General features: G+C 47.6%; 1 protein-coding gene across 2 annotated transcripts; it reads left to right on the top strand.

Moving 5' to 3' along the window:
• Nucleotides 1-3568: 3568 nt before the first annotated feature.
• Nucleotides 3569-26392, top strand: NR1I2 (nuclear receptor subfamily 1 group I member 2). Of its 2 annotated transcripts, XM_086675337.1 has the most exons (10): nt 3569-3740; nt 3812-3867; nt 16405-16623; nt 17726-17859; nt 19192-19379; nt 20507-20781; nt 22498-22640; nt 22809-22925; nt 23304-23409; nt 24790-26392. In XM_086675337.1, exons 3-10 carry the CDS (start codon nt 16469-16471, stop codon nt 24932-24934), a joined length of 1263 nt encoding a protein of 420 aa, XP_086531463.1. In that variant the 5' UTR covers nt 3569-3740; nt 3812-3867; nt 16405-16468; the 3' UTR covers nt 24935-26392. The 2 variants fall into 2 exon arrangements, with proteins under 2 accessions (XP_086531463.1, XP_086531462.1); XM_086675336.1 differs by having other exon boundaries at nt 3569-3867.
• The last annotated feature ends 277 nt before the right edge of the window (nt 26393-26669 follow it).

Genomic DNA, 26669 nt, shown 5'->3' with positions numbered 1-26669 from the left:
ATACATAGAGACAAATTAAAATGAAAAAACACGATGGTCCAAAATCTTTGGGATGCAGCAAAAGAGATTCTAAGGGGTAAGAGTCCATTTCTTGGTTTGCCTCTCTCTCTTTTTTTTCCCCTTTGCTAGTCTGATGATGGTTACCAGAGGGAGATGGGCAGGGGTATGGCTTAACTAGGTAGTGGGGATTAAAGACTGCACTTGTGATGAGCACCTTGTGTTGTATGGAAGTGTTGAGTCACTATATTGTATACCAAAAACTAATATTACACTGTATGTTACCTAACTGGAATTTAAATTAAAACTTTAAAAAAAACAGGGAAGTTTAGAGTAATACAGGCCTACCTCAAGAAGCAAGAAAAATCTCCAACAACCTAACCTTACACCTAAAGGACCAAGAAAAAGAACAAACAAGGGTGCCTGGGTGGCTCCGTCAGTTAAGCGTCTGACTTCAGCTCAGGTCATGATCTTGCAGTTTGAGTTCAAGGCCCATGTCGGTCTCAGGGCTGACAGCTCAGAACCTGGAGCTGCTTCAGATTTTGTGTCTCCCTCTCTCTCTGCTCCTCTCCTGCTCATGCTCTCTCTCTTTCTTTCTCAAAAATGAATAATAAAATATTTTTAAAAATTAGAACAAAAAACGTTAAAAACAACAACAACAAATGAAACCTCAAACCAGTAGAAGGAAGGACATAATAAAGATTAGAGCAGAAATAAACAAATAGAAACTTTAAAAAAAATAGAATAGATCAATGAAACCAGGATCTGCTTCTTTGAAAAAAAAAATCAACAAAATTTATAAACTAGACGAGAGAGAGAGAGAGAGAGAGAGAGCGCTCAAACAAAACCAGAAATGAAAGAGGAGAAATAACAACCAACACCACAGAAATACAAAGAAAGATTTAGAAAGAAACATACTTGTCCAGGTCAGGACACATGTTCAGAAAAGACCTGAGAAAACCCTAAGCTTTCACCACCTACCTGAGCACATCCCAGAGAAATCCTAAGAGGTTTTGAGAAGGACCACTTGCTTGGTTGATAAACACCTGTTGTCCTCAGACTCCTCCTCTAGTGAAACACTCCTTTAGTAGACTAGCTTTGTTGTTCTTTCTAAATATAAATATTCCTTGACCAGGTAACACATTCCGTGAATTCACACTAAGGATACTTCCTAGGTTAATCAGATCTGTTTTCCTCTGAAGAGTGGCTTAGGAGCTCCATGTTTCTGGTTGCTGCAACAGACAACGTGTAGAACGGAGGTCAGAGACTCAAATTTCTCCTACTTTCCAGCCGTGCTTGAGATGGATTCAGACCCTAGTTGTGGGGCATCTGTACGCTGTCCTTAATAATTACGGTGTCTCATCCAGCTGTTTTCTTAGCTTAGAGGCATGCCTAATGTTGAAGCAGTGCTTACAGACTGCAGATGCCAGGCAGTTCCACAGCCTTCCTCCTGTCTTCTGGTCCATGAGCTCACAAGAGACCCTTCTAGAAGATCCCTGCAGAACCTGAGAATAGTTTCTTTGCCTCAGTGGTTTTATAACCTGTTCTTAGTTCCCTGTTTCTGCTGTAAATAATTCACCATTTTTTCTAAGTGAGATAAGGCCGGCCCTTGTGAGCCAGGAGAGATTTGAGAGATGATGAAAGCTATGTATTTTGCCCACAACCCAAGGACTTCTGGCAAGCTGCCCCACCTGAGCTGGGATCCTGCCCTTTTTTTTTTTTTTTTTTTTTTTTTTCCCATGAACACAGAAATGCCTGTTTTTACAAAAAGGCCTATTTTTTTAAAGACTTTTTTTTTTAGGGTATAGATTCGCAACAAAATTGAGAGGAAGGTACAGAGATTCCCCATTTAGTCTCTGTTCCTGCACACACATAGCCTCATAGCCTGCCCCATTATCAACATCCCCCACCAGAATGGTACATTTGTGACAATCAATGAACTGACACTGACACATCATAATCACTCAAAGTCTATAGTTTACATTAGAGTTATTCTTGGTGTTGTGCGTTTATAGGTTTGGATATATGTACATTGACATGTATACATCATTATAGCATCATATAAGAGTATTTTCACTGCATTAGAAATACTCTGTGCTCCCAGAAAGGCCTCCTTTAAACTTGGAGATCAAAGTTTCCTGGAATGAGTTCCTAACACTTTTCAGTCTTCCCACCCACTGTGGTTGTGTCCCACTGGTCATAGCTTTGCAGGATACCAGGCCCTGAATGTAGCTGCCAGGGCACACTAGACAGGCTGCTTCCACTGGGAACTCAATCCAGTATTTCAGCCCTTCTAGGTCCTCCCTGTCTAAGTAAGACTCAAGTCAACCTCCTAAGAAGTGGGATTTATAATCCAATGCTCCCCAGCCCTAGCTGAATCCCCTGGAGAGACAGGAACTGGAGTGGAAGAGAGGAGTCCCCAGGACCATGGGTCCTATTCACCACTGCTGGCTGAAGGTCACTAACAGTGAGATGTGTGCACCATCTTATTTCTGCATTTTCTTGGGAAGAGCAAAGCAAGGAACCCCTTGATGAATGTTGACCCTAGACTCCAATCCTCTTCACTCCTGGGAGGGGAAAGTTGAGTGGAAGAGAAGAAACCAGTCCAACTAAAAAACGAAAACAGACTCATACTTATTCTTGCTTTTCTTATCTCAGGAGAGCTTGATTAAAACATCTAATTCAAGATAAAAATAATTTAAATCAGAAATAAGTATAAAGAAGTCCAAATTACCCAGGAAGTCTGTGATAATTGTTTGGACATCCCCAGTTCTTATCCCTACCCATATAATTGATCAGCTCCCCCTCCTTCCTCCTCTTTCTCCCCTTCTTCCTCCCCCAATGACCCAGCTTTACTGTTGTCAGAAGCACGTACCTGGTCTACTCTCCACGTCAGTCATAAAACACCTTTTAAAACAAAGCAAGTAGAAGAAACATAGCTTGTGAAACCCACTGCTTTAGGCTTTTGTCTGCTCTTTTCCCTTGAGAGCTAGAATGCCATCAGGCTGCTGCCAGGGAACATGAAAGATAAGGTGGACTGGTGAGGAGCTGCTGGCTCTGGCCAAGCCCGGAGGAGGACAGAGCCTTGGACCCTTTCTCCGAGGCCGTTCTGTGGCTCCTGGTCGGCCATCAGTCCTGAGGTGGAGCTGCAGGTCACACACCCTGCTATGGGCTCAAACCCCTCATTCCTCCCTTTTCTTCTCTCCCTGTGTGTCCCTCTCTTACATAAACATTCTGGCCCTCACTCATCATCCAGTACTTGGTTCACTTTCATGCCAAGTAACAATGTCCAGGAAGGTGGCTTACTTAGACAAAGGACAAAGCATTAGGAGATCTAATTGTGAATTAACTTTCCCCGAGAGGTACAGCACAGACACCCTCAGATGCATGAACTTCCTCAGAATCAGTTAGACAAAGCAGACACTAGCAACATTCCTCACCTTCTCCTGTGCTTTACAGTGAAGACATGAGAGAGAAAAAAGTAGGGGCACATAATGAGAGTAAATACGGTAGTAGGTTCATTTGCTAGTTGGAGCTCTGGACTTGGGACTTAGGAGTGCCAGATGGGGGCCATTCAGAGCCTACATCTGACCTGGACTGAAATGTAGGTGAGAGACAAGATTGGCTCACATCCTAGGAAATAACCCATAACTAGGGAAGAGGAAGCACTGCCTTACCTTCAACAGGAGCCACAGCCTCTGCCCAGGCAAATTGTGCTCTACTGCGAAAAGCATAATTTTAAGGTAATGTTCCAGTCTTCACCAAGGCAGCGACTTCAGGGGTACAGAGGTTTTGATTGATCCTTTGTTCCTAGTTATTCAAAGTGGATCCCAAAGGAGAAGTCACAGCAAAGAAGTTGCCACCAAGCAGGTATGGATTTCTTTCTTTCTCTTTTGCTGGGGGCAGACTGCACACCCACCCCCCAGCTCTCTGCAAAAGCAGTGTGGGAGCACAACTGTATCTTAACATTTGAGAGCAGCATCAGAGAGGGTTGTATATCCCGTTGGCCTTGCTGCTGTTCACATTTCCAGGATGGAAAAAAACATGAAGATAATCATTTAATACAGAGTTCCATTAACCATGCTCCCTGATCATGCAAGTATCTCCTAAAGAAATAATCACAGTGGAAACGTCAATCTTGTATCAGCCACGATGAGTCACACATACAATCAGCCCCCTCTCCGTTGCAGGGCTGGAGTCTCCAGATCCAGAAAATACCAAGGTGCGGGGACTGTGGGAGCTGGGAACGACTCAGCCCTGTTCCTGTAGGCCGCTGAGGGAACTGGCAGCCCTTGGGACCAGGCTGAGACTCGGCAGCAGGAGTCGTAGGGCCTCACCACCTCAGTGAGGGGTCCCTCAGGGGCTTTTCCAAACCCCTACCCAGTCCTAGGGCCTAGTTGGCTTTGGGCCAGTGAGGTTTCTACCTTTACTTGCCAGAGTACACACCTTGTCCCACAGGACAAAAACCTCTCCTACATGTGCTTGTAGAAGCCCTCCTTCTTCCCATACTACAGCCCATCCTGATTGAGGCTATAGTCAGAGGCTTTAAGACAATACCTTATCTGGGGATGGTCAGGAGTCACCTCTGAGGCCACTGAACCTTGATTCAGTGAGTCAGCTGTGACAGGCACTATACCACTCCTACGTGGGGTGGTTGTGAGGCTCTGCTGCTGGGAAAGTCAACGGTCAGCACCAAGACAGCCGAGGTGACTGGGTTATTTCCACTGGGATGGGCCTTTGATCTCTAATGATATGACCAGAGTCCAAATATTCTAAGCAAGGCCCCAGAGGCTACTGCTTAATTAGTTATCTAATAGGAAAGATTAATTTTTCCATATACCGAAAATACTCATTTTTAAAATATACTTGAAAAATATGTGTTAGTTGTATAATGAACAGTCTAAACCAGGGATTGGCAAATTATGGCTTACAAGCCAAATCAGAACCACCAACTATTTTTGTAAATACAGTTTTATTAGAACACAGCCATGCTCGTTAATTACATATCACCTACAGCTGCTTTTGCCTTAGGATGGCAGAATTGAGTAGTTGCAAAAGAGACAGTATAGCCCCCAAAGCCTAAAATGTTAACTATCTGGCCCTTTACAGGAAAAGTTTGCTAACTCCTAGTCTCAAACTATCAACTTACTCTTCAATTATTATGGAACAAACATAATAAACAACCACAAAACTGATTAAACTATTGTTAGTAGGTAATAGCTTTTTAAATGGATGTAACACATGATTACTTACTCTTTGTAAAATGATGAATCCTAAAGTTAAAAATAGGACTACCTTATGATCCAGCAATTGCACGACTAGGTATTTACCTAAAGGATACAAAAATACTGATTTGAAGGGACACATGCACCCTAATATTTATAGCAGCATTATAAACAATAGCCAAATTGTGGAAAGAGCCCAAATGTCCGTCAACTGATGAATGGATAAATAGGGTATGGTATACATACAATGGAACATTACTCAGCCATCAAAAAGAATGAAATCTTGCCATTTGCAATGACGTGGCTAGAGCTAGAGAGTATTATGCTAAGCGAAAAGAAGTCAGAGAAAGAAATACCTTATGACTTCACTCATAGGTGGAATTTAAGAAACAAAACAGATGAACATAGAGGGAGAAAAAAAGAGAGGCAAACCATAAAATAGACTCTTAACTATACAGAACACACTGAGGGTTGCTTTAGGGGAGGATGGGCTACATGGGTAATGGGCATTAAGGAGAGGCACTTGTGATGAGCACTGGGTGTTAAATATAAGTGATGAATCACTAAATTCTACTCCTGAAACCAATATTGCACTATATGTTAACTAAAATTTAAGTAAAAACTTGCAACAATAAGTAAGTAAGTAGGTAAGAATCAGCATAGATAAAGCTAATCTCCTTAAGCCAAAAGTAACTGCTATAACTAGTTTGGGGTATTTGTTGCCAGTCTCCTCTGCATTCACATACACATATGTGTACTAATAAGCCATTTGTTGTCATATTATTCTCATTCTATTTTTCCATTCAACAAACTTTTCATATCTGTTTTCCATATGGAGACTTTCCACATCCGTATGTAGCTCTACCTCCTTAACTTTATATGTATTATACATAGATTATGTGCATTTTAATTTTTGTTACTGTGAAATCCCCTCCATAGTGCCTGCACCAATTTATACTCCCACCAGCAGGGAATGATAGATACTGTTCCTCCACACCCTGATGCTTGCTATTTATTAAGCATTTTCCTGCTTACTAATGTGTCAGTTTGCCAGGCCTAATTTTTTTTTTTTTTGTCATATTGCCTTTTCTTGGCCTTCCAGAACAATGCAGAGGAATAGTTAAGACCAAGCATAGTCTTAGGGATGATGTATACAGTTATGTGAGTAGTACATTGCACAATTCTAAGGGTACCATTCATAAACCTTTAGAGGTCTTAGGTTTTTTGTCACGTTTCTGATTTTAATTCATTTTTATTTCATGTGTGGACTCATATTTCTTGGAGACTGCTCTGTCGGACTCTTTGACACAGGAGTGTGTGTGGTGCCTTCTAAGTGGTATGATTTGAAGGGGACTGGGAAGAGTTCCCTATCACCCAATACCTCCTCATCCACCTGCCATACCTTCTAAACTTCTGTGAAACACCAAAATAACAATATCCAACTGGAAATTAAGATAAAGAGATATATCCAAATTGTTCATGTAATGTATGAAACAATTCTCCTGGGTCTCTATGAATGCCAAACTATAAAACCCTAGGCGATAAGAACATTGCACGTGTATGTAAGAGTTCAATCAGAGGTCATTGTGTCCTGTTAAATATTGGAAGATGGTGCAGGGTGTGCTTTTGACTTGGGCTGATACCAGCTCTTGACCCTGATCTGTATCTAGAAACAAATTTTCTGACAGCTTGAATCTGATGACTGTACCCCAGGAAGAACAAAAGCCATGTTTCATTTATGGCCACCTAAAGATAGCAGCTGACTTTTCATATTTGAATTCGTGTAATGTGATCTTTGCTAAGTTCCCTCTGGGTGCCTGTCCCATGTCAGGGCCAAGGAGGGAGTCCTGTGCAATATTTGATCCATTTTTAAAAAAACTTTATATGATCTCATTTTATCCCGGTGACTTTGTGACAAAAAGTGTAACTTACATAGTACATAGTGTATCCATTTGCACTATAGGAAGAATCAGAATAAAGGGAAAAGGAAGTTCAACCACTTGTTGCCTTTGTGCCCTTGGACATACAGCCCCAGTTTCCTCAGTTGTAGACAGTAAGACCTGTCTTGCCCTGCTCAACTGTGGAAAGACCTCACTCTGCTTACCTCACAGGCACCTCACTTTGTAACAACAAAACCTATGTAATAGGAGTTAATAAAATTTCTACCTTTTCCCTTCACCGAATGAAGCCAAGAGTTTGTAAGCTTCACTGTCAATTTCTTAGAAACCCAATTATTGTGTAAGTTTCCCTTTACCTGCTTTTTCTCCTCTTTACCCTCTGGCCAGTTCTGATATATATACACACACACATACATACATTTCTGATTTTATACATTTATGTGTATAGATACATACATATATCTACACACATAAGATATATTATAAACATATGTGTATTATAATCCTGCTGCTTCCAATAGTTTCCATCCCTAAAATCATGAGTTCTGTATCATTTTCTCCTTCCACTTAGACTCCTTTTGGCTTCAAGTCCAAGTTGCCCACGCTTTCCTCCCCATAATCTTGGCGACCTAGTTCCAAAGCTTTTTGATTTGACTCATTTGAAGATTAAATGTATATTCACCTCCTCCCTACCCCCTTTTCCTTGGAAGGAGCTGTCTCACCCCCAAATGTATATTGACTTTAGACAACAATTTACAAGGCCGGTTATTTCATATGTGTGTTTGATTACTTCCCCCATTTTCTAGAACCCCCAAAATGTTTGAATTGCCATACCCTCTGCCTTCCGCTCAGTCATCTTCTCCATCGTGTCCTTTTTGTGTCCAGCTGATTTTCTGTCTGGGTTAGTTGGATTTCTTAGGTCCTTACCACTCCAAGTGTGGACATAGACCAGCAGCACCAGCAGCATCCAGGAGCCTGTGGGAAAGAAGGCACGGGGCCCACCCAAGACCCAGGGACTAGAACGTGCATTTAACAAGCTCCCCAGGTGATCTGTATTCACTTTAATGCTGGAGAACCTGCTCTGAAATTATATGCACGTGCTCTGGGTTCCCTTAACGTGGAATCTGAAGCAGACGAACAAGACAAGGCAGGCAGAAATTTTGTCTTAACTGTCGCCGATTTCCAATGTGGTTGGAAAGCCAGGGTCGTTCAAGCTCAAGCGCAGCTGGACTGTGACCTGGTTATCTTTTTATTTCTCACTGTAGTGCTTTTAACTACTGTTGCTTCTTCTTTCCTTTACTTCTTTAACTCCTTTCCTCCTGCTTCATCTCTGCCCCTGCCGTCTGCTTCCTCACAGCCCTGCCTGGCTCCACAGCTGCCTTCTCTGTGTCAGGGCTGCCTGTGCAAAGCAGGACTGAGATATGTGGCCACTCACATCAGTCTACTATTTGGCCTTCCCTTTTAATATTCGTTAAATACTTGATCAACATTTATTTAGTGACAAGTCATGTTATTTATTTAAAAAAAATTTTTTAATGTCTATTTTTCAGAGAGAGACAGACAGAGCGTGAGTGGGGGAGGGGCAGAGAGAGAGGGAGACACAGAATCGGAAGCAGGCTCCAGGCTCTGAGCTGTCAGCACAGAGCCCGATGCGGGGCTCAAACTCACAGACTATGAGATCATGACCTGAGCTGAAGTCGGACCCTTAACGGACTGAGGCACCCAGGTGCCCCACAAGTGATGCTGTTTTAAAAATTTATGGTTGGGGCGCCTGGGTGGCGCAGTCGGTTAAGCGTCCGACTTCAGCCAGGTCACGATCTCGCGGTCCGTGAGTTCGAGCCCCGCGTCGGGCTCTGGGCTGATGGCTCAGAGCCTGGAGCCTGTTTCCGATTCTGTGTCTCCCTCTCTCTCTGCCCCTCCCCCGTTCATGCTCTGTCTCTCTCTGTCCCAAAAATAAATAAATGTTGAAAAAAAAAATTAAAAATTTATGGTAAAATACAGATAAAATGTACTGTCTTAGCCATTTTTAAGTGTACAGTAATGTTAAGTATATTTATATTGTTGTGCAACCGATCTTTTTTCATCTGATAAAACTAAAACTCTACCCTTTAAACAACTCCTTATTCCTCTCTTGCTCCAGCCCCTGGCAACCATTCTCCTACCTTTTTATATTTTATTGAGAAATAACTGCAAATAAATTTGTATATATTTAAAATGTACAACGTGATGATTTGCTATACATATACATTTTAGAATGATTACCAACATCGGAATAATTAACGCATCCATCGCCCCACACAGTAGACATAGTTAATTAACTGTGTGTGTGTGTGCGTGTGTGTGTGCGTGTGTGTGTGTGGTAAGAATGCTTAAGATCTACTCCCAGCAGCTTTCAAATAAATAATACTGTATTATTAGCCAACTGACTACATTAACAATGCTGTATTATTAACTATAATGCCTATACATTGCCGCCATTCTACTTTCCGTTTCTATGAGGTTAGCTTTTTATTAGTTTAAGTATCTCGTACAACTGGAACCATATAGTACTTGTCCTTTTGTGACTGGCTTATTTCATTAGCGTAATGTCCTCAAAGTTCGTCCATGTTGTAGCCTGTGTCAGAATTCCCTTCCTTTTCAAGGCTGAAAATATTGCATTATATGTATATATCACATTTTGTTTGTCCATTCATCTGTTGGTGGACACTTTGGTTGCCTCCACCTGTGTTGTGAATAATGCTGCTGTGAACGTGGGTGTGCAAATATCTCTTCAAGACCCGGCTTTCAATCCAGAAGTGGAATTGCTGGATCATATGGTTCTATTTTTAATTTTTGGGGGAACCACCATACTGTTTTCCACAGTGGCTGCACCATCTCCCATTCCCACTAGCAATGCACGAGGGTTCTAATTTCTCCACATCCTTGCCACACACTTGTTATTTTCTGGGTTTGTGACAGCAGCCATCCTAATGGGTGTAAAGTGAGGTCCCATTGCATATCCCTAACGATTGTTGCTGGGCATCTTTTCGTATATTTGTTGGTGAGTGATTTTTTTTTTTTTCTGATGCAGAAGGTGTATCACGTACTTCATGGTCAAAATAAGTGATTTATTCTGTGCCGTGTTCCAAACCAGACAACTTCTTAGAAGGCATGTTTAAGTGTTTCGATAATATTCTACTCATTCCATGAAGACAGCCCTACACCGCACATGATTTTGCTTCTGACTCTGTCTGCCAATTTTAGCAGGTTATTCAGGGTTGTCCAGACGCTTCTCCTCAGGTGGTTGGCTGCAGTGGCCCAGCGTGACAGGCATACGAGTGCCCCCCGATTACTCCACAGGGACTGGTTTGCACGGTCAAGGAGTGCTTAAATCTCTGCCTCAGGGTGATGATGACCTCAGTAGGAAAGGAAACAGCTTATGATTTACTTCATTTCTGATTTGTTCTAGCAACATTTTGATACCCTTTGAATACGGTGGCTCCCTTGTCAGCAGCCCAGTCAGTCAGCCCTTTAAGTTGCTGTGTCTGTATATCTGCATTCAGTGTCACTAGGAGAGGATCTCAGTGGGTCACTGGATCACTTGTCCCTGAGAGAGAGCAGTAACCCCATCCTTCACAGGCACCCAGAAAGTCTATGGACCCATTGTTCAGGTTCCTGGACCTGGTCCAACCCGGAGCCCCTCTGAGGGCGTTGTGAATGGGGTGGGCCTGCTTAGCATCCTCTTGCTGCGAGGTCAGGCTGGGTGAATTTAGGAGTCTCCTTTATGAGGACAGAGATGGGAGGCTGTGAATACTTGTCTGCAACATCACTTCTTCTCATGTAATTGTCTCACAAATGTTGGCATTTTATCTGACACATCTTATCTTCTTCTGATGTGAGGGGACAGGGGAGGGGGTAATGCTTTTTTCTACCAAAAGCTTTCCTTGATCTCTGTGCTTAAAAAAAGTTATTTAGTGGGTGTCCTTTCAACACCCCAGATCTGACTTTAACTCCCACACTGCTGCCAATCCCTTCTCTTCGAGCCAGAGTCCACTCTTGCCCCTTCAGAGTTACCAGACAGAAACAGAAGCTTCAATCCTTGTCACTGAAGAAGATTAAAGAGTTAATGGTGCAGCAGGGAGGCAGGAGAGGGTCAACCACAGGCGAAGCAGTCCCACTGTGCCCGATCAATGGAAGGGGCCTCTCTAAAGACTTCCTGTTTTGCCATTTTTGTCAAGGCATTTGGGCCTGACCTCAGCATCACCCTGTAACACAGAGAAGACTGAGCAGCGAAGGCTCTGCTGGCCAGTCTGAGATGTGGTCCCTCCTGGAGACACCAGCAAGTTGTGTAGCTTAGTTTACAGGAGCAACAGAACCAGAGAAGAGATTGATTTTAGCTAATGAAGCTTAAACTTCTGGGCCCCTTACTTACATAGGCTCCTTCCCACAGTCATGTGTTTTTGTAACATTTTCAAAAGGAAGATATTTAAGCATGGTTGTTTTGAGACAATTTCTACTCCACTGTCCTATTTCCCCTGAAGTCAGGGGTTGATGGAAGTTGGCCATGGGCTCATTGGAGATTAGTTTAGGGGCAGCTGAGTTGGGGATACGTGTAGTTTGGGTGTATTCACATGGTGGTGGTTACTTGCGTGTGAAGTTGAGTTACTGCTACCCATCCAGTGTAGCAATGGGTCCCAGGAATGCCCCACTCTGCTGCTCATCCACTATCACTGCAGGTGGCCAGCACAGGCTAAAGGAGGGGAATGAGGTTTGAAATGTGTGGAGCCAGAACCTAGACCGTGCAAAATTCTTCCCTATATGAACATTTATACGAAAGAATTTTGATAGAGGTCTTCTTTTTTTTTTTTTTTTAATTTTTTTTTTTCAACGTTTATTTATTTTTGGGACAGAGAGAGACAGAGCATGAACGGGCGAGGGGCAGAGAGAGAGGGAGACACAGAACTGGAAACAGGCTCCAGGCTCTGAGCCATCAGCCCAGAGCCCGACGCGGGGCTCGAACTCACGGACCGCGAGATCGTGACCTGGCTGAAGTCGGACGCTTAACCGACTGCGCCACCCAGGCGCCCCTGATAGAGGTCTTCTTAAGTTTGACAACAATCCTCAGCTAGATGGGAAGATGAAAAATTTTCCCGTTATCATAATAAAAAGCAAATTTTGACCAGTGATGCTAGAGGAAAAACTTTATTATCTTTCTGTTCTTGGTATAAAAAATGACATTACAAAATCATTGTTATTTGAGGGGAATAATTTGCTTTCTATTGCTGCTGCAATATTACCACAAACTTGGTGGCCTGATATAAAATTTATTATCTTATAGTTCCAGATGTCAGAAGTCCAAAGTCAGTATCACTGGCTGAAAATCAAGGTGTTGTCAGGCTGGTGCCTTCTGGAAGGTCTAGGGGAGAATCTGTTTCCTTGCCTTTTCCAGTTTCTAGAGACTGCCCAGATTCCTTGGCTCATGGCCCCTTCCTCCATCTTCAAAGCCAGCAATGTAGCATCTGAGACCACATCTCAGACCAGCCGGCAGAGACTTCGCTGCTCACTTTTCCACTGTCACATCTCTTCCTCTGACCAAACCCAGGAAAGTATCTCTGATCTTCAGGATTCATGTGATTATATCAGGCCCACACAGTTACTTCTGGATAATCTCCCTATTTGAGGTCTGTACCCTCCATCACATCTGTAAAGACCCTTCTGCCATATAAGGAAGCACATTCACGTGTTCTAGGGATTAGGACCTGGATATCTTTGGGGGCCATTATTCTGTTTCCCACAAAGGACAATATTAATATTTGTAATTCATTGTGATTTCCTTTCTTAATCTTTCTCACAAATACATATTCTCTTTGGTACCTAATTATGTATTTGCAATGAGTATTCTTTTTCTTGAAGAAGACCCCCTCCAGTTGTAGAAGCCTCAGACCCCACATAATCTAACTACTGCCCACCTCTGCTTGCCCATTGACTACGTTGAGAATTGGGTGAACGTTCCTCCACACCAGCTGGGCAGAGTCTGTCCTTGGCTGGGTGGTTCTGCTCATGGACCAGCGAGGGAGCCAGGGAAGAGCAAGAGAGGATAGTGCCCGTGTCTCACACGGTGACCCTGGAGAATCACTTACTGAGCAGAGTGCAGCGTGTGGACGTGCAGGAAGGGACACCCTGGTGGAGGCGGAGCTCCGGGGGTGCATATGGAGGGCAGTGGAAGAGCCTCTGAACCGCTGGACTGGGAACTTAGTGAATGCCCTGCTTTGGCAACTGCCATGGTGCTCTTCTCAACAGAAGCAGGGCACCCAGTCCACTCTTTCCCTCCTGTTTGTGAATCCAAGACCATCATGTCCAGCTTTCTGTGGGATTCTTTTCTGGTCCCAGTATTAACCGAAGTCTCTCTTGCTCCTTCCATAGCAGATACTTAACTCACATTTCCTTTAGAATTTCCCTCCACTGTCGCCTTGGGATGCATCACTCTCCTTCCTTTCTCTCTCCCCAAGTTCAGACTTGTCTTCCCTGTAGCACCATTTTCCAGCATGCTCAGATTACCAAGCCATGGAGGAACAGGTGCAACGCCCAGAACAAACACAACTGGATTCAGTTGAAACTGCATATTTAATTAGTCTTATTAAATTCACATGAAAGAGAGATGTGGCTGACATACCAGCCACCAAGTTATTGTAATTTTCCTGTCTACAGGGCACCATGCTGTAAGGATTGATGTAAGGGGGGAGTAGGGACAGAATTGCAGGCATCAGCTGGCACACCCATCCACCCCAGGTCAGATCTATTTCTAACAAAACTCTAGGGGTTCTGTTTCCATTATCTCTTGCCATGTAACAACCTCCCCAAAACTTACTCCCCCAAACCAGCCACCATTTTATTTTCTGTCATGATTCTGTGTTGGCAGAGCTCAGTCAGGAGTTCTGCTCCACATGACATCAGTAGGACACTTAACTAGGCTGGGATGTCCACAAGCGCTTGTTCAAATGTCTGGGGCTTGATGGGGATGGCTGGAAGGCTGGGGCAGCTGGGTCTTTGTCATCTGGCCGTGTCAAAGTTTTCCCTCTTCACATGGCCTCTCCGCATGGTCCCTTCAGGGGGTGATCACCCCAGCGGCATAGCTAAACTTTCTCACATGGTGGGTTAGGACTCCCCAAAGGGCAGAAGCAGAGGCTACCAGGCCTTGTGGCTTTGGCCCAGGACTGGCACAGTGTCACTTCTGACGACTCACTGGTTAAAGCAAGTCACAGGCCCTCCCGGATTCCTCACAGGAAAGGATGGCACTAAGGTGTGGCCCGCAGGAGGGGTGGTTTTGGCAAGCATAGGTTTTTGGGAGCATAGCTGTCACAGGGTCTCTGGGGCTTCCTGACCACATGAGAGACTGAACTGCAGAATGTCCAAGATCTGTCTAGTTAACAGTGAGCTTAGGCCAAAGTAAAAGTTACACAAATGCTCTGAAATGAGTCTCTGGCATTAATCCTAATACCCCTCATTACGGAACTGGAGAATGTATCAGTCAGACACAGCATAAGTAAAAGCCTCCTCCCCTTTGTCCCTTTGCGAACAATTCTTTGTACGTGTAATTCTGCTGTAAGTTGTTTTTGCTGGCTCTTGTTCAGGCTGCTGTGTTCGTCTCTGGTTCATGATTTGTGAGTTTTTGCTCGTATTTCTTGAAAACTACTTGTATGATTCTTTGTGCCTAGGTGGAAAGTGGTTCCTCTAGAGAGGAGGAATGTGTCTGCCTCTGAGGGTGTCTGGGAACACTGCCCACCCAAAAGCTCTTTAAATTTTTTTTTTCAACGTTTTTATTTATTTATGGGACAGACAGAGACAGAGCATGAACGGGGGAGGGGCAGAGAGAGAGGGAGACACAGAATCGGAAACAGGCTCCAGGCTCCGAGCCATCAGCCCAGAGCCTGACGCGGGGCTCGAACTCACGGACCGCGAGATCGTGACCTGGCTGAAGTCGGACGCTTAACCAACTGCACCACCCAGGCGCCCCCCCAAAAGCTCTTTAAATCGAATCCTTGGCTTCAGGTTTTTGGGAACACTCTGCATACACATTTTGTCAGCAAGCCCATTTGAGGTCAGGGTTAATGATTTGAAAAATCAGGGCAGATTCTGTGCACACCGGTTCAGTTCAAGTTTCTGTCAGCCTATTTTATTTGCAGTTTATTGGAAGGTCGGGGCTGCAGGACAGATTAATTTCTAATTCGTCTTTACAGGTGAAACTGCTTGCTGTCATCTGTCATGCTGTTGGAAACAGAAACTCGAGTGTTGAAATTTTTTTTTTAATGTTTATTTATTTTTGAGACAGAGAGAGACAGAGCATGAACGGGGGTGGGTCAGAGAGAGGGAGACACAGAATCCGAAACAGGCTCCAGGCCCCGAGCTGTCAGCACAGAGCCCGATGCGGGGCCCGAACTCACGGACCGCGAGTTCATGACCTGAGCTGAAATCGGACACCTAACCGACTGAGCCACCCAGGCGCCCCTCGAGTGTTAAAATTTTATTAAGGTTTTATTTGAGGTTTAGAAAAGGCAGCGTCATCTGTGGTGTGGCAGCCCTTCAGAATCAGTGCGCAGAGAAGCTTTTGAGAAGAGTCGTGAACGGGACAGCTCTCTATTTCTGCTCACCGTCCTCTGTGCTCGTTCTAAGTACAGAATCCAAGTCACGCTGTCCGGGTGCAAGCTGCCTGGGGCGAGCCTCTTGAACACAGCTCTATTAATGGGTACAAGTTCTTTGATTATTCACTCATGTCCCAGCTAGACTGGGACCTGGGCCATTTTCTTCCTGCTTCCTGAGCCTGGCTCCTCTCTGTCTTTCTCCCCATTTGCTTGGTTACTCAGTTGAAATCCCTCTTTCTGCACAGCTTTTAAGCTTTCTCTGGGAGCTTGGGCCACAACATGCCTGAGAGACTGTCTCCCTCGGGTCTCCCTAGTCCCAGACCATCTCCAGAAAGTGGGCTGTTCTATGGGCCTTTGACCAGATCATGGGCTCCTAATCTTAGTATATTCTGTAACTCAACCCAGATAGCCTTTTCTTTTTCCTTCTCATCTCTTCTCCTTCCCCTTCTCTCCCCATTGTGCTTGCTCAACGTGCCAGGGCCCTATTATTGTATACACAATGCCATGGTTACATCTCTCTTGATAACAAGTCTAACCCACCCCCAAATCTTCCACCTGGGGTCAGCTCTTGGGTCCACAGAACCACATGTGAGCGACCACAGTGAGGACTGCCTCAGCATGTCTCTGTCCAGCCCTTTCGTTCCCTGTGGTTTTTTTCACTTGTAGCCCAAGAGGCCCGGCAGCCAACCTGGAGGAGAGACCTGGAGAAAGCTGGAAACATGCTGCCCTTATGCACTGCGAAGCCGCAGATTCAGCTCCTGGGAAGCCTGCCGTCAGCACACTTGAGGGAGATGGGGGTCCCCAAATCTGCCGTGTATGCGGGGACAAGGCTACTGGCTACCACTTCAATGTCATGACATGTGAAGGATGCAAGGGCTTTTTCAGGTAGTTACTTGCCAACATTTGCCCACCTGCCACCTCTGACACTGGGTCATGTCTGATGGGGTTCTGCGTTACCCGCTGGGCACTGCTTCAGGGCCTCAGCTTGACCTATCTCCCGGGAGTGTGGGGCAGTGGCCCATTCAAAAGCCTCCTAATGTTTCAAGAGAGCCATGACTATGTCAGGGGAATTCATCTTCCATCTTCCTACCCTACGTGGGAAAGGGCCCCTCTCATTAAGATATGCCTTTGTTTCTCCATGTGTTCTTGAATAAAATGGAGAATCAGTTCATAAAAGAGGAAAGCCAAACTGCAAGTACTCAAACCAGCTTTAGGGAGTGACTGTTAAGTAAAGAAAGGCATAAAAGAAAAGAAGAGTAGGACAAAGCAATCTCATCTAGAAGCAGGGAAATGGGGAGGTCCAAAAAAATTAAGGATTAAGAAGCTCCAGGCCAGAGCAAGACAGGCCTGGACAGAAGGGCTCACATTGTTCCAAGTGAAGAAAGATTGAGGCCGAAGCTCCATGCAGGGCTCGGATGGGAGGAAGAGCAGCTGACCAGGAAAGCAGAGCCAGAGAGAGAATGTGTGAGGAGGGATTCCCAGTCTGCCGTCAGGGCCAGGTATGTACACAGCAGCTCCCACCTAGAGGCCCGCTCAGGACCCTCCTGAATTCCCAGGACAGCCAGCCTGACTTGGTCCTCTGCAGAGTTCTTCCTGGTGGCCGGACATGTGAATGGACATGGACCCCAGAGCCAGGACCCACCCTAGGATCCCTAAGATGGGCCGCCAGTCAGCATGTCGTGGGTGGGGGGCCAGAACGCACGGGGGGTTGCGGGGGACTTCCAGGGAGGCCCTGAGGCAGCTTCCGCATCTCCCAAGTGAAGAAGCACGGGCTTTGGGGCTGACGTGGTGAAGCCTCAGCTGCTCTCAGGTCCCATGGGGTGAGGCGTGGCCAATGCCCGTCAAGGGCACCCGTGTTCCAGCGAGAAATGAACGTGGCGTTGTACGGATTGTAGCAGAGTCCAGAGTGAAATGTAGCTTGGAGCCCCCCAGCCTGGGAAGCTTGGGTATTCCCCGAACCTACCTTTTGCTCTTTGTTCTCTCACAGGAGAGCCATGAAACGCAACACCCGGCTGAGGTGCCCCTTTCGGAAGGGCGCCTGCGAGATCACCCAGAAGACCCGGAGACAATGCCAGGCCTGCCGCCTCCGCAAGTGCTTGGAGAGCGGCATGAAGAAGGAGAGTGAGCGGCGGGAAGTGCCTTGGGCGGGTGTGGGCTGGGGTGCACGGGCACTGAGTCCGGGGTCGGGGTGGGGGGCAAGTAGGAAGGGAGCGTGGGGACGTGTATGAGCACGTGTACAGACATGCACCGTGAGCGTGCACGTGTCAGCCCGTGGCCTGGGTGCCGCAGGCGAAGTCGGGCAGAGCTTGTGGGCCATCTGCCCGCACCACCACGGGCCCTTGCGGGAGGGACTTGACGGGTGCAGGGCATCTTTATTCTCTGCTCCGGCAGGTGTGGTGGGCATCTCATGCCCCTCGCTCCCCTCAGGTGCCCTTGCGTGATTCTTTTTGTCCCCTTCATAAGTGTCCTAATGGTGTTTTAGCAAAATTGGGCAAGGTGATTTTGGGAGAAGGAAGTCAGAGACCCATGGTGTGATATGACCTCCAACCTTCCAGCAGCGGGTGCCCATCAGCCTCCCAAACCTGGTGTCCTACAGAGGAACTGTTTGCAGACAGGTGCCAGAGGATGCTCTCATTCTACCTGCCAAGCTTTGGTGTTATAATTGTGTTCCCAGGTCACTGAGTTCAAAGCTAATCGGGAAAAGGCTGGAAGCTTCTAGTGTATATTTTTCTCCACTCGTCACAGAGTAGGCAGCCTCTTTCAGGGGACAAGTTCCCTGGTTATGTGGACAGAAAGCAAGTCTCTCCCCTGGCTGTCCCTGCTGTTCCTCACACCAACCCCACATCTTTGCTCTGCACACATAAGTGGGCTCCAGAAATCCACGGAAGGCCCTAAGGCTCCAGGCTACATAGGAAGTGGCTGGAGTTGATATTTCTTGCTAAGCAGTGGCCCCAGCTCGCTAGGGTCTTGGAGACCCAGATTCCTTGGGGGACTCTGAGGAGTCTTATTGGTATCTAATCCACCAAGAAAAAAAATACTATCAGGTGCCACTGACCACTTATTACGTGCCAGGAGCTCTGTTAGGCATTTTCCACCCAATGCCTCATTGTAGCAATGGTGTGAGGTGAGCATTGCCACTCCATATTATGAAGAAGGAAACTGAAGCCAAGAGCCGGTAAGGAGCTTGCTCAAGGTCACGGCTAGTAAATGGCAAAGCTGTCGTGCAAACCCAGCACCTTCTGATTCTGCGGCCCGAGTTCTTCCCACCGTCCTACAACATTGTCCCAAAACCCACTGCCGTGCACAGCACACCAGCTACACCTCATTCTCTCCCCTTAAGCAGGGGAGCCTGGGAAAGGCGGGGGTTTTGTCACCAGCACGTCCCCTCCTGCTGTCACAAAGTGCAGCCAAGCTCTAGCAGGTGCTTGCGCTTGCTTCTGGTTATCCCCGCAGTGATCATGTCGGACGCGGCTGTGGAGCAGAGGCGGGCCTTGATCAGGAGGAAGAAGAGAGAACGGATGGGCACTCATCCCCTGGAAGCCAAGAGTCTGACTGAGGAACAGCAGACAATGATCAGAGAGCTGATGGATGCTCAGACGAAAACCTTTGACACCACCTTCTCCCACTTCAAGGATTTCCGGGTATGAGGATTTCCAGTTGGCTCAGCCATTATGCTAGCTCTTCAAAACCCCAGTCTTGTGCCCAGGGGTTCTCAAAGAGTGGCTCCTGCCCCAACAACAGCAGTGTCCCTCGGAAATTGTTAGAAGTGCCAGTTCTCAGATCCTCCCAGACCTGCTGAGTCAGAAACTCTGAGGGAGGGCCCAGCAGTCAGTGTTTTGACAGGAACCCCTAGGTGATTCTGACACAAGTTCAGGTTTGAGAATTTCTTTTCTCTCCCTCCACAGCAGGTAGCAATTGGGTCTGAGCCATAAATAGAGTTTTGGAAAGCTGAGTAGCCCCAGGGCTGTTGGCATTCAGGGCTTTATGAGGACAGGGTCAGGACCATGGGGGTGGCATTTGTGAACGGGTTTTACAGATTTAAGAAACATTTGTGACCCCAGCAACGTTAGCCATGTTTGATCCCAGTGCCCCCCTCCTCCTCTGTGCTCACAAGTATTTTGGGTGGCCTGCTCCATTCAGAGAGCTGGAAGTCAGTGGCCCCAGAAGTCTGTTATTTCTTTCTTTCTGTTTTTTTAATGTTTTTATTTATTTTTGAGAGAGAGAGACAGAGCGTGGACAAGGCAGGAGCAGAGAGAGAGGGAGACACAGAATCCAAAGTAGGCTCCAGGCTGTCAGCACAGTGCCCAACACGGGGCTTGAACTCACAAACCACGAGATCATGACCTGAGCCAAAGTCGGACGCTCAACCTACTGAGCCACCCAGGCGCCCCAGAAATCTATTCTTTCTATCTGTAGCTCCCAGAACCTTCTTCCTAAGTCAGGCATGCTTGGAACACACCCATAGGTGGAGACCCCTTACCTCCTACTGGGAAGAGAGCAAACTCATTTCAGACCAGAAAGGATGTGAGGGAACATGGACAGGCAGATCGAGAAAGTGCACCACCCGACAGCGGAAGCCCAGAGAGAAGAAACAAGTGCTCTGTGTGTGTGTGTGTGTGTGTGTGTGTGTGTGTATGTACCTGCTGTTGTGCGTCCTCTCAGGCTGCAGCTGTGGCTGTGCACACCCTCTGGGCCTGTGTGGAAACCTGTTTGGGAGAACACATGCCATCTCTCCTGTCCTCTCTTCACCTCCTGGCTCCTGTCCCAGCTGCCAGAAGTGCTCAGCAGCGGTCCTGGGATTCCGGAATCTCTGCAGACTCCATCCGGGGAAGACGCTGCCAAGTGGAGCCAGATCAGGGAGGATCTGTGCTCACTGAAGGTCTCTCTGCGGCTGCGGGGGAAAGATGGCAGCGTCTGGAACTACAGACCCCAAGCTGACAGCAGTGGGAAAGAGATCTTTTCCCTGCTGCCCCACATGGCTGACATGTCAACCTACATGTTCAAGGGCATCATTAACTTTGCCAAAGTCATCTCCCACTTCAGGTAGGACACAGGAGCTGGGTGAATGGTGTGGAAAGGAGCAGGCAGTGGCTAGCAGGTTCAAAGGGTGAAGGGTAGGTCCCTCTGCATTTGGGAGCCCACGGACCCTCCTTTATCTCTACCAGCCCTGCCCCCCCCCCCCCCCGGCCTGAAGCACCTGGTACTGCTGGGAAGTGGAGGCCTCACCCTCTGGCTCATTAGCTTTAGACTGCAGGCCTGCCATGTAACCCAACTGTGCCTCAGCGTTCTCGTCTGCTAATAACGCCCACTGCAAGGCTGTTGTGTGAAATAAGAAAACATCTTAAGAGCAGCCAGCACATACATGGTAGGCATTCAGATAGTAAATCTCTTCCCGATTGCCCCGCAAAAGGGCAGGAGTTGGCCATCTCAAGTTGATGGTTCAAGAACAAAGAAGGAGTAGGAAGGAAAGGGAAGGAAGTCCAGAGGGAGAAAGGGAGAGACAGGAACAGACACCAAGAGAAGGTTGTGAAGGTCATGAGGAAGAGGGGTGGTTCTGAGAACCAAAGGCTTGGGCTCCCCACAGCTAGGTATGGGGACAATGATGGGCAACTGAGGTTGGCAAGAACCCCTGGGACCTTCTGGTGTGGTGGCAACCATGGCCCCGTGATATGTAGTCTGTCAGGTCTGGACAGGCATATTCTTCAGTCCGAGCACTGGTCTTGCCAGGCCTGGTGAGCTACAGCTGAGTCACACATACAAGAAGCCCCTGATTCCATCAGTAGGCAGAGGGCAGGTCATATTCCAGGACCCCACCAGTTCCCCTTGTGGCCCTGTGGGTGACACGCAGGCCTTATTTAATGGGGTGGCCACCGGTCAGATTGTAGCAAATTAGGTCGAGTAGGGAGAAAGGCCTACTTCCATGTGTGGATCTCGCAGATCCCCACTGACATCTGATGACCCACAATGTAACATCGAGGTGTGAGGTTACTTGCCATTTCTTGTGACCACAGTTGTGAGCACAGTCACCCTTAGAGGTACACATTAGTATCACCTTCTTTCTATTCTACAAATAGAAAACTGAGGTTTACCCCGGTCACGGAACTTGCACAGGGTCACAGTTAATCAGAGAGGCCAGATTTGGAAGCAAAGAGTATAGAGTTCAAAGCCAGCTGCTTGCCAGGTCGTGAGCCAGGCACTACTCGAGAGAATAGGATCAACTTCCTGAAATTATGGATCTAAAAGAAGGGAGGTGGTGCAAAAAACAAGGGACTGGATTTCCGATGAGACCAAAGCCAGGCCGAGGGCCCCCTCAAGAGCCAGCCTGACTGTCCTCCCTCTTGGGGTCCTACTGGGAACAGCCCTCAATGGGGAGCTGGGGGGTGGGCCTCTCAGATTGGGAGGTGTGTCAGTCTATCCAGGAATGTCAGAGGTGTCCACTGTGGCTAGGCCCGTATCAGTGTTGGGAGCAGGGCTTGCGGCATCCAGGCTGCCTGGAGAGAAGTGGCAGAAATTAAATCTAAAACAGACAGCAAGAAGCAAATATTGCTGCTGCATGGGACTCATGCACTGGAGGGGGTGGCAGAGAGGAGCGATCTGCTCAGCTGCCATGAGGGGAGAGAGTGGAGGCAATCCAAAAGCCAGGACTCCTCATGGGGCCAGGGCCACTGCTACCTGCCCCTACTGGATTTCTGCATGATGGGAGGGGGCTGGCCCATAGACCCCGTGTGGAAGCTGGCACCCCCCCATCCTTGCTGCCAGGGACCTGCCCATCGAAGACCAGATCTCCCTGCTGAAGGGGGCCACCTTTGAGCTGTGCCAACTGAGATTCAACACAGTGTTCAACGCAGAGACTGGAACCTGGGAGTGTGGCCGGCTGTCCTACTGTTTGGAGGACACTGCAGGTGCCAGACAGATGCCTGCCCCCAGGGCAGAGGGAGGGAAGGACAGCCCAGGGGGAGGGGAGGAGCCACACCAGGATCTGGGCGTTTGGAACCAAGACCTTGGTGAGGGGAAGTCTGGGTCAGCTTCCTGAGGAGTTTGCTTGCCCTTCATGCCACACTCACCCACAGGTGGCTTCCAGCAGCTTCTCCTGGAGCCCGTGCTGAAATTCCACTACATGCTGAAGAAGCTGCAGCTGCATAAGGAGGAGTATGTGCTGATGCAGGCCATCTCTCTTTTCTCCCCAGGTGATGACCCCACCTGGCCTATGGGGCCACTTCTGCACCGCCCCCCCCCCCCCCGCTTGCTCACACCCCCCCCGGCTTAGCTATAGGAGGCAGCAACACCCCCAACCCTCACATCCCCCACCCTCCCCAGGGTGGGTCCCAACCAATGAATGGCCTTGCCCCCCAATTGCTGCTTGGCCAGGACCAGGACCCTGGCTGGTTTTTCCATGGGTCGGTGGGGTGATAAATAGCCCTCCCAGTGCTACCCTTACTTCCTGGCCTGGGTGCCTCTGACTCTGGAAGGTGGTTGGCTGGCACTTTGCCCTCTCTGGGCGGAACTGAGCTTGTCTTCACCCCCACTGTCTTGCTGGCACCACACGGCCTTCCCCTCCCCACCAGACCGCCCTGGTGTGGTACAACGCAGCGTGGTGGACCAGCTGCAGGAGAGATTCGCCATCGCCCTGAAGGCCTACATTGAGTGCAATCGGCCCCAGCCTGCCCACCGGTGAGCACAAGCAGGGAGGGTATGAGTGGGTCCCTTCAGCAGCCCCATCCTCCAGCGCCCCGCCCCCTCCCCAGGCCTCTCTGGGAGGGCAGACTGGAGCCACTCCTGGGGCAGCCTCTGATTGCTGGGGCTTTGGGGCCCTGCTCCGTGACCTCCAGTGAGGCCTCCTGCCCAGTCAGCCTGAGCTTCAGCCCAACTAGAGAAACCTGAGGAGGGCCAGAGGCCATGCCCAGCCATGGACATTGCTCCCTGGCTCACATCTGCCCTTTTACGCTCCTGTCAGCCAGGGACGGGAACAGCCAGGAATTCTCCTGAGGCTCCTACGGGGTCTTCTAGCAAGAGCCAGCAAGAACTGCAATGATAATAAAGATAACCAGGATAACAATAATGATGATAATAAGTAATACATTTGTATTGAGAAGTGTCAGCCCTGGTACCAAGCAGTTTACATGTATTGTCACCTTTAATCTTGAGAATAGCCCCATGGAGTGGGTGCCACCACTGTCCTGCGAGGGACTGGAGCCTCAGGGTCCAGAGCCAGCTGGGTTGGATCTGGAGCTAGCCCCAGGTGGATAAGTCCATGGCCCACACCTCTAGGAACAAACCCAAGCAAACAGGGTAGGAAACTTCTTGGTTTGTTCTGGTCACAAGCAAAGAAGGAAGCAAAGCTCAGGGCTTCACCAGATGGGGTTTCCATCCCCTCAGCAGTCTCCATGACCTGGTGCCCGAAGGCCTCGGCCTTGAGGGGTGAAGGCCTGTACTTGGGATGCTGGCTGAGCCTAAAACCTCAAGTCCTTACTTGGCCTGCTTCAACTTTGTTTTGAGCTCAGCATCTGGGATGCTGGGGGTGACCAGGTCTAGATTTGCTTGGTCCTCCCCTGTATGGAGCCAGGAGGCATCATGTGGAAACTAAGGCATAAGGTTTGTCTGAGACACTAGATACCAGGCTAGATGCAGGAAGGATCTTCAGGGCAGCCTGTAGTCCCTGCCTCCACAACTACTCCATTTGGTCCTGACCCACAGCCATTAGCCAAGGCAGTGATTTCTCCCCAAGATTGCCTTATGTACTTGGCCCCTGCAATGCCTGGATTTTCCCATGGAAATGTCTGTCTACAAGGACTCAAGCCCCATGCATTAAGGGCAAGTGGAGAGTGCAAATCCACACCTCAATCCCCCCAAGGATTTTCTGCCCTTTTCTTCCACAGACTAAGGGAAGCTTCAGGAATTCAACTGAACCTTATCTCTTGGCTTGCCTGAGATGTTCTGAGATTAACAGAACATCCAAGCTCCAAACTTGTGCAACTTCAAAGCAGTCCCAGGGTTGGCGGATGGGGACAAGGGTGGGCTGCACCCCCAACTTTTCCTCTGGCTGGTCTGCAGGTTCCTGTTCCTGAAGATCATGGCCATGCTCACCGAGCTCCGCAGCATCAACGCCCAGCACACCCAGCGTCTGCTTCGCATCCAGGACATACACCCCTTTGCTACCCCCCTCATGCGGGAGTTGTTCAGCATCACGGATGGCTGAGCAGCTGCCCCTTGGACGAGCCTCCGTGGGGCAGCCAGAGCCCTCGGAGCTGCCATTCCTGGGGCTAGATAGATGGATACGGCTGAGAGCTGACAATGCCTTACAGGTCCTGCCTCCCCGGGGAATGCACAACCACCCCTCCGACAATGCTGCCTGGCATTCTTCAGGAAGGGGATAAGGGTCTCCCCAGCATGGAGAGTGAAGCCACATAGACACTTTGATGAAGAGTGCACTGGCCTATAGGTTGGGCCCGTCCAGAGGCAATATCACCCTCCCCTTAGAAATGGCCCTGTGGTCTGGGGATTTAGTGTCATGGTGGGAGAGGGGAAGAGGTGACTGGGGCTGGACCATCTGGGACTCTATGCTCGCACCCAAGTTCATTAGCTTCTTGGATGTTTCCACTGCTATCTCTAAGTATCCCTGTCTTTCCCACCCCACTCATTCCCAACCTGCAGCCTCTTGTCCTGAGCTGTTCAGTGAGTCCCAGGCCTGTGTTCATCAGCAGGTGCATTTGTGTCTGTGAGAGAAGCCTGAAGGCCTGTAGCAAACGGCAGAAGCTTGTCATGACTTCTGTGTCTATTCTTCCTTCTTTCTGGGCACCTCATTCTGTGTCTCTGCATCCATTCAAACACATTAGTAAGCACCAACAGTTTGCAGCTCGCTGTGGGGTATACAATGCTGACTCAGACATGGTTCCCGACCTTCAATACTTTCAAGTTCAATCTAACAAAGCAGAAACACAAATAGCTTTGACCAAAAGCAGTGATAATTGACGTAAGAAACACAAGGAATTTCTGTGAATGCCATGTGGGGTTCTGCATGCACTTGAGGACCCAAGTGAGGGATCTCTGGAACATGTGTTCATGGGACCGAACTGGCTGTGTGCATATGTGTGTGCCTTGGTGTAGGTCTGCTCCGCATATGGACTGGGGCTTGGCTTTTCTCCTGAGGCTGGAACACAGGGGTGCTTTGTGTGACAAGGCTACACTGGCAGGCAGTTAATAAACCGTCTAGATACACATGCACCGTATGTTCCTGTTTACGTGTCTATTTTGAAAGCTACAGAGTATGAAAGTGTTTGCATTGTTTATAGCCATTTTCACTAAAAATGTTTTTGCCCTTTGTGCAAATTATATTTTGACTAATTTCACAAAAGGCATTCTATACCCAAGGACAGGCTTAGCAAATAGGTTCCTGAGTTTAGTGTCAAATAAAGGCAAGAGGACTTAAATAACTTTTGGCTAGAGATGTAAACCTTTTTTTGCCTTCTTTTCTGGGGGAGAAAGAAATGTGGGGGTGGGAAAATAGAAGTATTATTATATATTTCTTTACTACTTATTTTACTATTGCCCTTTACACATCTAAAGGCTATTGGTGTAAAAACATAAAAATGATTTCACCTGGTTTGCTCACGATTATTCCATGTAAAAACTATATAAAAATGCTACATCTCCCCAATTGTGTATGTTTGTGTACATATATATAAAAAATTTAAACGTAGTAATTGAATTAATTTTAAATGTCTAATGTTTTGATGCAAATGAAGCTATAAGTGTTATAACTGAATTTTGAGGAACAGATACTTGTTTATCATTTTACAAGAAGGTGGCCAAACTTTGAGAGCACAAGAAATCACTGATACTATAAATCAAGCAAGCATATTTCTTTCCACCCCTCCAGACTTATCAGCCTCTTCTGCATCAAGGATATAGAACACACTCATTTTTAGAAAAGA

Source organism: Puma concolor, chromosome C2 (genome assembly GCF_028749965.1).
Source record: "Puma concolor isolate L17-30 chromosome C2, mPumCon1.1.hap2, whole genome shotgun sequence".
Lineage (NCBI taxonomy): Eukaryota > Metazoa > Chordata > Mammalia > Carnivora > Felidae > Puma > Puma concolor.
This window is presented reverse-complemented; position numbering and strand designations above follow the sequence as displayed.

Bases quoted from the DNA above. Each gene is read 5' to 3' on its own strand.
- NR1I2 (XM_086675337.1), top strand. From the start codon at position 16,469: ATGCACTGCGAAGCCGCAGATTCAGCTCCTGGGAAGCCTGCCGTCAGC. The intron at 16,624-17,725 runs GTAGTTACTTGC...GTTCTCTCACAG, and splicing joins GGATGCAAGGGCTTTTTCAG to GAGAGCCATGAAACGCAACA. The intron at 20,782-22,497 runs GTAGGACACAGG...CCTTGCTGCCAG, and splicing joins AAAGTCATCTCCCACTTCAG to GGACCTGCCCATCGAAGACC.